The 12,645-nt window shown below is 41.0% G+C and overlaps 1 protein-coding gene across 1 annotated transcript in view; it reads right to left on the bottom strand.

Annotated features, from left to right (window-relative positions):
* The window catches only part of LOC111954145 (DNA polymerase zeta catalytic subunit), a 160,210-nt gene that overhangs the window by 52,972 nt on the left and 94,593 nt on the right, over positions 1-12,645 (bottom strand). Inside the window, 3 exon segments of the mRNA XM_023973645.3 lie at positions 247-410; positions 10,950-11,024; positions 11,375-11,564. Coding sequence (XP_023829413.1) covers positions 247-410; positions 10,950-11,024; positions 11,375-11,564 — 429 coding nt within the window.

Genomic DNA, 12,645 nt, shown 5'->3' with positions numbered 1-12,645 from the left:
TTAAAAAGCCCGCCCCCCCCACACAAAGTCATGAACTTGAGAGTAGGATGCTAGACCTTTACCCTCACCCCTTCCTTCTTTCCTCCCTCCATCAGACTGCCCCCCGCACCCACACACAGTCAAGAAGATGCAGAAGAACTACAAGAGAAAAAGTGTAAATCTCAGTAGCACCCCCACTAATTGTTTAGGTTGTGATTGGGGGAGGGGAAACTGATCCTAGATGTGTACCCCCAGAGCGTCCCTTACCTTCGCGCTGCTGGCTCCGGCGGAACTTGACGGCTCCCAGGTTGACCATGTTCATGCCGTACAGGTTGTAGTCGATGAAAAGCTGCAGCAGGTAAGGAATGTGAGCCTCGTGGGGTTGGTAGCGCTTGTTCATCACAGCACCTCCTTGTAACAGCTCACACACCCTGGAACCACACACACACCCGATTAGATATATATTTTGGCTGCTATTCACAGACATTTACTTTGCGTACAGAAAAAAGCAATGGGTTCCAAAATCCACAACAAAATCAACAAATAAACAAGAGATTGAGCCAGAGATTCTTTCATTCAGGAGCTAATATGCTTTCAATTCAAAACCCCATTCAAATCTCATTCACCTTGTAGACCTAGTTGCTGGAACGATAACGTGACATAGGGCTGGGGAATACATACAATTAATTGGATTATTTAGATTTTATGTTTTGCGCGACATTCCAAATGCCTGAATCGCAGAATCGAGGTTTATTGTATTTTTCGTTTTTATGAGCGTTTATGTCCGCTTGTTCTCATGTTGCCTTTTGCACCTTCCCATTTACACCAGATATCTGTATTTAATGAAAAACTGCTCATGTCGCCGCTCTAACAAAGGGAGTCGTCCCAAAGGCAGGCGACGAGTTTAGGTTAAAAATAAGTGCATAGAAATGCATTGGGCTTATTTTGGACAGATTTTGGCGCTGTGCCCAAGYCCCTCCCCCCACCACTCACAACAACAAAGATGAGATCACTTCTTCCGCCAAACGGTTTCAACCCTCTATTTGCATTTGAGGTTTGGTCCAACAGAAATCGGTCATATGGACACCGAAACACATGGATATATTATTTTACTGTAATAGAGGATAAGTTAACCTTTTGAACCATACCCTGTTTATGTTTCAACTCCTCAAATTTCAAGCAGAGCAGAAATTACTAAAACGGATGTACCAATCAACATTAATTCTGGAAAATGAATGCTGTTTGTCGCGCGCTTTACGCTACCACGTATAGCTAGCAGCATTTTAGTCAAACACAGTTTGTTATACTAGCTGTTTAGTGTGTTTAAAAAATGTGCAAAAAGCATAAAACAATTATATAAAGAATTGGCCATTTGTTTTTATTCTGAGAAATAAGGTAGGCCACTTGATTTCAACATGTGAACTAAGTGGACAGGCTAGCATGCTGTTCAAACAGTTGGACAAGGACAGAAGGTTGTGTTCATAACAATTCAACTGTTTTGCGTTTTAGCTGAATTCAGAGCTTGGAAAAGAGCACAATAAGAAAAGAGCACAAATAAAACCCATGCTGACAGAGGCTAGGACTCTTACATGATTGCAATGTTGTGAGTGTCTAGGTGGGCACAGTGATCTTGCGGGCCAGTAGTGCCAGCAGAGCCAGCTCCACACTGCCCTGGGCCTGTTCCAGTGCCTCCGCAGCCTCCCTGGCAGAGAAGGATAATATTATATTATAACCTGTGCCATTTTGTTTTAGAATTTTGGAACTGGCTGTGTTTTGGACTTATGATGTTTTTGTTCTATACTGTTTATTATTCTGAATGTAAAAAAAAATATATATAATGTTTATTTGACCCCAAGCCATTTTGCTTGGGGTCATTGTCCATTTGGAACCAAGCTTTAACTTCCTGACTGATGTCTTGAGATGTTGCTTCAATATATCCACATAATTTTCCTKCCTCATGATGCCATCTATTTTGTGAAGTGCATCAGTCCCTCCTGCAGCAAAGCACCCCCACAACATGATGCTGCCACCCCCGTGCTTCACAGTTGGGATGGTATTCTTCGACTTGCAAGCATCTCTCTTTTTCCTCAAAACATAATTATGGTCATTATGGCCAAACAGTTCTATTTTTGTTTCATCAGACCAGAGGATATTTCTCCAAAAAGTACAATCTTTGTCCCCATGTGCAGTTACAAACCGTAGTCTGGCTTTTTTATGGCGGTTTTGGAGCAGTGGCTTCTTCCTTGCTGAGCGGCCTTTCCGGTTATGTCGATATAAGACTTGTTTTACTGTGGATATAGATACTTTTGTACCTGCTTCCTCCAGCATCTTCACAGGGTCCTTTGCTGTTGTTCTGGGATTGAGTTGCACTTTTCGCAACAAAGTACGTTCATCTCTAGGAGACAGAACGCGTCTCCTTCCTGAGCGGTATAACGGCTGCGTGGTCCCATGGTGTTTATACTTGCGTACTATTGTTTGTACAGATGAACGTGGTACCTTCAGGCGTTTGGAAATTGCTCCCATGGATGAACCAGACTTGTGGGGGTCCACAATTGTTTTTCTGAGGTCTTGACTGATTTATTTTGATTTTGCCATGATGTCAAGCAAAGAGGCACTGAGTTTGAAGGTAGGCCTTGAAATACATCCACAGGTACACCTCAAATTGACTCAAATGATGCCAATTAGCCTATCAAAAGCTTCTAAAGCCATAACATCATTTTCTGGAATTTTCCAAGCTGTTTAAAGGCACAGTCAATTTAGTGTATGTAAACTTCTGACCCACTGGAATTGTGATACAGTGAATTATAAGTGAAATAATCTGTCTGTAAACAATTGTTGGAAAAATTACTTGTCATGCACAAAGTAGATGTCCTAACCGACTTGCCAAAACTATAGTTTGTTAACAAGAAATTTGTGGAGTGGTTGAAAAACAAGTTTTAACGACTCCAACCTAAGTGTATGTAAACTTCCGACTTCAACTGTATTTAATCCCACCCCACCTATCACAATGTGCCATATATTTTTCAATTGTGCTGTTGTCCATACATTTTTAACCTTTCTAATCGCATAGTATCCACAGATTGTGAGCTAAAGATGAAAACCTTTCCTCCGAGTATTATTATATTATTTATTGCTTGACTACAGCTTTCCAAAATCACCCAACACTGCTATTTGTAAGGTTAATTTTAAGTGAATGTTGTGATTTTTTTTAACCATTCCTAAACCTGTGACCAGAAACAAGCTACATAGGGGCAATACCAGAATAAATGATCTAGTGATTGTCTCTTCGCAGCAAAATCTACAGAGCTGAGAATGTTGCATGCCCATTCGTGCATTCGGAAAGTTTGCAGACCCCTTGACTTTTTCCACATTTTGTTACATTAAAGCCTTATTCTAAAATGGATTTAATTCATATTTATCCTCCTCAATCTACACACACTACCCCATAATGACAAAGTGAAAACAGAAATACCTTATTTACACAAGTATTCAGACCCTTTGCTTCGAGACTCGAAATTGAGCTTGGGGTCATATTCATTATATAAATAGGCACATTTAAATTTTTCTGGCTTAGCATTCCAAATAAAGTGAATGTTTTTGCTCATATCATACTAAGTAAGTCAACTGTGATAGGACCAAAGAGTTAATCAAATGTGATTTTTCCATAAATAAGCAAGTATTTACCTCTCCATGGTTGTGAATCTTATCTATTTTTGCAAACCTTCTATTGAAATTGGTTGTGGAAAAATGTATTTATATTTTTTGAGATATGAATATCAAGTATGTCTACTCCCCCATCCACTAATTTTATTGGTCAAATATAAGGCACTGTAAACATTGTGTCTTTTAATGATCAAATACTTCATATGGTAATTAGGTTTTAGTCCAGAGAGGTTAGAAAAGTGATCAACATCTTAAATGAGACTGTGCAGGGATCCAGATTGTGGATTTAAGAAAAAACTTTAGTCATCGGCATACATTGACACTTTCATTTTTAACCCCTTGATGTTGTTGTTGGATCTCATTTTAATAGCTAGCATTCCGATGGCCATAATAAATAGATATGGAGACAACGGACAGCCTCGTCTTACTCTTCTTAAACTCTTAATACTTTCTGAGAAGTAACCATTATTTCCTATTTTACACCTGGGTTTGCTGTACTTAACTTTAACCCATTGTATAAGAGATTCACCGAAATTAAAGTAATCCAGGCATATATATATGGCGTACAGCAGGTCAGACACCAGGGGGAGACTCGTCGAGGCCTGGTGGCAGACGGAGTCTACATCCCGAGGAGGCGATGGCTCCCTCTGCTGGACGTGCCAGGTCTCGACGGGCTATCCGGCCAGGACTAATTGGGGCTAATTGTGGTTGGTGGGTCATCAAGGGCTGATTGCTCACCAGCTGTACGAGTCCCATAAAGCTGCCAGATGGGCAGCACACAAGGAGAGAGACTGGGGGAAGAAAGGTGACTTCCATATAGTTGGAGACGGTGCCCGAGCTAAAAGGAGGGAGTTCAGTTTTTGTGCCCGACAGGATACAGCAAGACCCGGAGCCCAGAAGACGGTATCCCAGAGAGGGTCTCATAGGGGAGACATATCCTTTTCTTTTGATTTATTATTTAAAAACACACCCTTGAAACTGAGCTAATCCTACTCTGTCTGTGTAGACGTCTTGACCAAACCCCCTGGTCTGCCACAATATATCTATCTATATATATATATACACACAGACATATTTTAATTCTAGTCATACTTTTTCAAAYRCCTTTTTGAAATCTGCTATGAAGACCAGGCCTGGTATCTTTGATGTTTCATAATGTTCAATTTTTTCAAGTAATTGTCATATATTAAATCGCCAATATATTGTTCATGTAAAAAACCTGTCTGATCAGGATGAACAATATCTGATAAAAACCTTTTTTATTCTAGTTGCTATACACCTCACCAGGATTTTTGCAATCAAAACTTTGAAGTGTACGTGGCTTCCAGTTTTTTTTTTTAAATGGGCTGGATCTTTATTAGCTCAGCAAAAAAAGAAACGGCCCTTTTTCAGGACCCTGTCTTTCAAAGATAATTCGAAAAATCCATTAACTTCACAGATCTTCATTGTAAAGGGGTTAAACACTGTTTCCCATGCTTGTTCAATAAAACATAAACAATTAATGAACATGCACATGTGGAATGGTCGTTAAGAGACTAACAGCTTACAGACGGTAGGCAATTAAGATCACAGTTATGAAAACTTAGGACACTAAAGAGGCCTTTCTACTGACTCTGAAAAACACCAAAAGAAAGATGCCCAGGGTCCCTGCTCATCTGCACGAACGTGTCTTAGGCATGCTGCAAGGAAGCATGAGAACTGCAGATGTGGCCAGGGCAATAAATTGCAATGTCTGTACTGTGAGACGCCTAAGACAGCGCTACAGGGAGACAGGACGGACAGCTGATCATCCTCGCAGTGACAACACCTGCACCTACCTCTGTACATCACACCAACAACAACTGCCCGAGTTACACCAGGAATGCACAATCCCTCCATCAGTGCTCAGACTGTTCGCAATAGGCTGAGAGAGGCTGGAGTGAGGGCTTGTAGGCCTGTTGTAAGGCAGGTCCCCACCAGACATCACCGGCAACAACGTGGCCAATGGTCACAAACCCACCGTCACTGGACCAGACAGGACTGGCAAAAAGTGCTCTTCACTGACGAGTCGCGGTTTTGTCTCACCAGGGGTGATGGTCGGATTCACATTTATCGTCGAATGGAATGAGCGTTACACCGAGGCCTGTACTCTGGAGCAGGATCAATTTGGAGGTGGAGGGTCCGTCATGGTCTGGGGCGGTGTGTCACAGCTTCATCGGACTGAGCTGTTGTCATTGCAGGCAATCTCAACGCTGTGCGCTACAGGGAAGACATCCTCCTCCCTCATGTGGTACCCTTCCTGCAGGCTCATCCTGACATGACTCTCCAGCATGACAATGCCACCAGCCATACTGCTCGTTCTGTGCGTGATTGCCTGCAAGACAGGAATGTAAGTGTTCTGCCTTGGCCAGCGAAGAGCCCGGATCTCAATTCCATTGAGCACGTCTGGGACCTGTTGGATTGGAGGGTGAGAGCTAAGCCATTCTCCCCAGAAATGTCCGGGAACTTGCAGGTGCCTTGGTGGAAGAGTGGGGTAACATCTCACAGCAAGAACTGGCAAATCTGGTGCAGTCCATGAGGAGGAGATACACTGCAGTACTTAATGCAGCTGGTGGCCACACCAGATGCTGACTGTTACTTTTGATTTTGACCCCCCCTTTGTTCAGGGACACATTATTCCATTTCTGTTAGTCACATGTCTGTGGAACTTGTTCAGTTTGTCTCAGTTGTTGAATCTTATGTTCATASAAATATTTACACATGTTAAGTTTGCTGAAAATAAATGCAGTTGACAGTGAGAGGAAGTTTATTTTTTTGCTGAGTTTACTTACAACCTGAGTCCTGTTTCAGTAGTAATGAAATCAGACTTTGTTGAGTACCTGAAAGTCTATTTTTTTTTTTAGGATTAATTAAAACACGCTAATAATGGACCTTTGAGTACATCAAAAAAAGGTCTGCTATACCTCCACTGGTATACCATCAAGCCCTGGTGTTTTTACAAACGGAAAAGATTTAATTCCCTCAGTTCCTCCTCTGTATTTTGGCCTTCACATAAGTGTTTCTGTACATTTTACATTATTATTATTAGGAAAGTAATCCTTACAGTTAACACCATTTAGAAGACATGGAGGAGACAAAAGAAAACATATGCTTAAAATATTTTGATTCCTCTTTCAAAATATAATTTGGTGAATCATGGATGACTGTCATTTGTAACGAGTTTATGTAAATTATTTTTGGTAGCATTTCTATGTTGAAGATTCATGAAAAATGTAGTGCATTTTTCCCCATTTTCCATACAATATGCTTTATTTTTGTAATAAATTACTCTTGATCATTCTTTTTGTTTTTCCTCTATTTTGTGCCTCTATAGTAGTTTCCATGACCTGTTATTTCCTCTATTTATTCATCTCTTTTGACCTAAACGGCTTGTTTTAATGATGAGTATTGTATTGAATAACCTCTAAACGTGCATTTAAATGTGTCCCATACAATACGTGAATCTGCTGTACCTACATTGTGTAGAAAAAATGTCAATTTCGAATTACCTTGTCTTCGTTAAGAACAAATTGTCATCCGGTAGGCTTTGATTAAATTTCCAATGTCCCCGTCAATGTGGAAATTCTGTAAGAGTTATGTAGAGGCCAATTAGATGGTGGTCCGATCGCATTCCTTCTCYTATTAATACTTTAACTTTTGATGCTAGAAAGAATGAGACCAGGAAGTAGTCAAGATGGCTATCTTGATTAAGCCTCCTCCATGTATATCTCACTAGGTCAGGGTTTTTCAGCCTCCATATATCCACTAGTTCTAATGTATCCATGATCTCCTTAAGTGCATGAGGGTGATAGTTTGTAGTGTGATTTCCTTTACGATCCTTTGAGGTGTTTAAAACCGTATTATAATCTCCCACCATAATAATAGATAAATGAATTGCTGGTGAGCTCAATAGATGATTATATATACTTTAGAAGAAGTGTGGCTCATCATTATTTGGCCCATATAGATGAATTAGTCAAATCTGTTTTTGGTCCAATAAATTTAAAAGGATTCATCTTCCTTGAGGATCAGTTTGCACAGTCGGATCAAAATTGTTGTTAATGAATATAATCACCCCTTTTGAGTTTCTTTGCCCATGACAAAAATATATTTCTCCCTCCCAGTCCTTTTTCTACCCAACCTCGTCTATATTTGTAGAGTCAGTTTCATGTAAACAATAGATATCATATTCTTTCTATTTTAGCCAGGTAAAAATGTATCTTTTTTTAACAATCTGCTTAGCCATTACAATTGTAACTGGCTATACTTAGTTCCCCACTTACCATAATCATAACCAAGTTTCAATTATACTTACCTCAACCATTGTATGTAAACTTACCATCAAAAAACACTATGATGATTAAGTGTCCATATAGCTGTACCATAATATTTGCACGGTTAAGAATACTGTAGTCCGTATTGACTGAAAGTCCGTATTGCCCAGCGACAGCCCCGAAACCTGAAGGATCTGGAGAAGGTCTGTATGGAGGAGTGGGCCAAAATCCCTGCTGCAGTTTGTGCAAACCTGGTCAAGAACTACAGGAAACGTATGATCTCTGTAATTGCAAACAAAGGTTTCTGTACTAAATATTAAGTTCTGCTTTTCTGATGTATCAAATACTTATGTCATGCAATAAAATGCAAATTAATTACTTAAAAATCATACAATGTGATTTTCTGGATTTTTGTTTTAGATTCCGTCTCTCACAGTTGAAGTGTACCTATGATAAAAATGACAGACCTCTACATGCTTTAAGTAGGAAAACCTGCAAAATCGGCAGTGTATCAAATACTTCTTCTCCCCACTGTATGTATATATATATGTATATATATGTATATGTATATGTATATATATATATATATATAGCTAGATAGAGGCCTATATCATTAGAATCAAGAATATAAGGGTAGCATAAATAGCTCATATAAAAAATATTAAATACCCTTATCGCTTAGAGAAGTGCTACCATAAGCCAGTTAAATGTGTCGGCTCTACCGTTAACTGTAATCAGTTTAACCCAGTGTTAACCAGTCAGCCGCACACTAATAGAGACAAGAACCCTGTTGACAATACCCAATCCCTTTTCCGGTGTGTATTGGAACAATAATAGGTCCTTCACATTTTTAATATTGAGATGTATTTTTTAAATGTAAAAGGACAATAACACCAATTACTTTAGGATTGTATAGGCTCACTCCAGTAGAGAACCTAGACAGGTTTTAAATTCTGTAATACTTTATCCTCGCCATACATTAGATCAATTCATATTTATTACGTTTTATCTTCAATTCTATTTGTTCCGATTCACATCCGCCAAAAAGTGTCGCACTATCTAACAGCTTTTAAGTCATAATATACCCCCATCTCTACAATTAGGCCATACCATCTAAAAAATAAAGTTGCTATTTTATTTAAATGTAAAGCCTTACCCATCTTCCCCTAAATCAACATCTGATTTTAAGTCCACATAGTACAAAGTTCGGTATTGCCTAAATAAAAAAAGAATAAGTCCATCTTACCCGTTTCACATTCCCAAAAGTCCAACCTTATTTTAAGTCCACATAGTCTACGGTTCTGTACTGTATACAATTTTTTTTTTATATCATGCATACATTTTTTTTTTTTTTATATAAAAAAAAAAATATATATCCATAATTGTAATGGGGGAGCAAATGTGTATCGGAACTACTTCCGCAGGAGATAGCTATCACTCACAGCCACGTTGTAATCTTCAAGTCCTTGAACAGTTAGTTGTTTCCGTACAATTTATCGACCACTAGATGAACTTTCTGCTTCTCTGCTCGGAGCCTTTTGAAGGTGGAGTACAGGGAACGTCATCTCTCCATTATTTCATGGGGAAATTGTTCATTAATAGAGAAYGGGGTGTTCTTCACCTCCCTACCCTGTTGTAGCAAGGCAATCTTCATTTGTAGTAAATTAGCATAGCTACTATCGGACAGGGCCTTCCCTCCCCTCTGCCACCGAAACGGTGAGCCCTTTGAAAATCAATTGTTTTATACGTTTTATAAAAAAACTTGACTTTGTCCTCTGTTGACTGAGTTTCCATTTTCATTCTCCTTTATTCCCATTATAACAATATTATTCTTCATACTTCTGCACTTTAGATCAAGTAATTTGGCTTTCATTGATTGATTATCATACCGTAGCCTCTCCATAGAGTCCACAGTAGTTTTCAATATCTTATTTTCCGCTCGTATATCTTCCATCATTTTATTACTGTAATCAATTCCTGTTTTTAAGGCCTCAACCTCCCCCAGTTGCCCAGGCAATATATCTTTTTTTTTTTACTGCTCTCTCGTGCTTGTAAGCAATGCTCTGTCTTCTGGAGACAGAGTTATAAAAACACTCCCCTCCAATGTTACATTTGGAATTTTAAAATTCCCTTCAGTTTCGCTCGCAGAGCTCGAGGAAAGGTCTTCTCTTGTTCGCTTCGATGTATCGGATTGTTTTTCGAGCATATCAAAATGCTGATCAATAAATAGTTCAAGGTTCTCTATATTATCCAGAATGTTTGTTTTCGCAGTTATCAGCTAATCCTTAGTTTTATGATTAATTCACGGGACAAGCTGTGCCTACCACGCTGACATTTGCCACGTCATCAGCCCCAGCCCCAGTCTTTGTCTGTCCTATAATAATAACGTAGGCCACAGTGACAGTTCACCCCCGAGTGACTGATCTGAAACGAGACAGGGGCTCCAGACATCGGCTCATAAACACTCAGTCAGGCTGAGGAGCAGACAGTGTGGCAGTTAGTCTCCCTCTCTCTCCATCCTCAGAATCAGTCCCTGTCTCCCTCTCCTCCCCCCTCAGTATAAGCCTCTCTCTCTCTGTCCCTGTTACCTCTCTGTCCCTCTTACCTCTCTGTCCCTCTCTCCATGTCTCTGAACCTGTGGGTTCAGGGGTGCTACTGAACTTTGAACCTCGTTTTTAGGACTCTCTCGCTCGCTCACACAACACACACACACACACACACACACACAACACACACACACACACACACACACACACACACACACACACACACACACACACACACACACACACACACACACACCACACACACACACAGAGTGTCTGTACTATATAAGCCTAGAATCAATATCAGCAGAGTCAGCATCCTAGTCATCAGCAGTCAGAGAGAGACAATACCACTCTCCAACAAAAGAAACACAGGATCAATGTTAAGACAGGCCATTACAGCTCAAACCAAAACACAGACCAGTGAGAAGCACCAGCTAAGGCAAAACCAGTAGAACACCCTCCTCACCTTTTGACCATCTGAGGATTGTACAGATAGATCTTCATAAACGTCTTCTCTTTGGCATGGTATCCATAAAAAGGCCTGTGGAGAGAGGGAGAGACCACCGTCAGACAAATCTCCTGGGAAAACATCACCATACCCCATTATGGACTTGACCTATCATTCACCTTCTAACATTGATGCTGTCAGCCTCTAGACTAAACTCTGGCACTTTCTCAATTAGTATTTTCTTGATYTCTCATGTCTTTGCCTCCCACTCAAAACCCATAGGGAGGAGAATGGCTAAGGGGAGGAACATTGGGCCATCTCCTCCAATGTGGAAAGAGGATGGGAGGAATCGAGAAAAACTAATTGAGAAAGAGCCTCTGCTATGTAGTGAGTGACCCTACTAAAGAACAGTGATGTCTAAAAGAGAGGGAGCAGGTACTTACATGCCGGAGACCAGTGCCACCTTGAAGACGTGCTGTGTGTTAGAGGAGGGGTTTCCCATGGACACGTTGAGGGCCCTGTCGATGCTGAAGGCCACCTGACGCAGGTAGCTCTCCGTCTGCTGCCCGTAGCCATCGTAGGGCACATAGAGGTAGGGGAAGATGCCATGGAGGTGGAGACAGGTCTTCTGACCTGAGAGACAGGACAGAAAGAGGACAAGCCTGGTTGAGAGGGAGTATTTTAGACAGGAGTTTGTTTTCATGTGAGACAGGAAGCTGTGGCACCAAACTCAGTTGGTTACCTCAACCCATAGTAACAATTGTGAAACTGGCACAGAGTCAAAAGACAAAGCAACTCAGCATTATACAGTGATATAAAACGAATTAAAGTAGTAGCCAGACTCTTAAAGTTAATTTACCAAAAAGCAAGCATGCCCACTTTAAACATATATTTACAGCCTGTGATGCAGTCAGTCGAGTGACATGACTGCATTTACTAAGAGACTTAAAACTAGACTTGCACACAATGGAGATGGATTGGCCTCTGCTTAGGGAAGAGGAAATTCACCCAGTCCAGTAAAACAACTCTGACTTACACACTTTCCAACGACGGGAAGACAAATACCTCCAGCCAGCCAGCCTTGCTCAGGCATGTAAAGAAGCCTTGATTCATGAGTGCACGCCACCACACAGCGCAAAGCAGACCATTATCTAAATAACTGAGTGGATAGCAGGGGGGGACGAGTCTCTCCATGATGGGGTGGGGGGGGGTGTGTGTGACTGATATGGGATGAGGTCATCCTGAAGTCGTGTAGCGTGTAAAAAATAAAATGTGTGTGACATCACTAAACGGAAGCCAAGCCATCTAGACCGTACTGACTGATGGTCCAGTTCAGGTGTAGACTATTCCAGGCCTAACCTCATCACCAGGCTAGCTTGGGGAGGAAGTGTGATGCACGTGACTATTCCAGGCCTAACCTCATCACCAGGCTAGCTTAGCTTGGGGAGGAAGTGTGATGCATGTGCTTTTTCCAGGCCTAACCTCATCACCAGGCTAGCTTGGGGAGGAAGTGTGATGCATGTGACTATTCCAGGCCTAACCTCTCACCAGGCTAGCTTGGGGAGGAAGTGTGATGCACGTGACTATTCCAGGCTAACCTCATCACCAGGCTAGCTTGGGAAGGATGTGGATGCACGTGACTATTCAGGCCTAACCTCATCACCAGGCTAGCTTGGGGAGGAAGTGTGATGCATGTGACTATTCCAGGCTTATA

Source organism: Salvelinus sp. IW2-2015, linkage group LG28 (genome assembly GCF_002910315.2).
Source record: "Salvelinus sp. IW2-2015 linkage group LG28, ASM291031v2, whole genome shotgun sequence".
NCBI classification, from domain to species: Eukaryota; Metazoa; Chordata; class Actinopteri; order Salmoniformes; family Salmonidae; genus Salvelinus; species Salvelinus sp. IW2-2015.
This window is presented reverse-complemented; position numbering and strand designations above follow the sequence as displayed.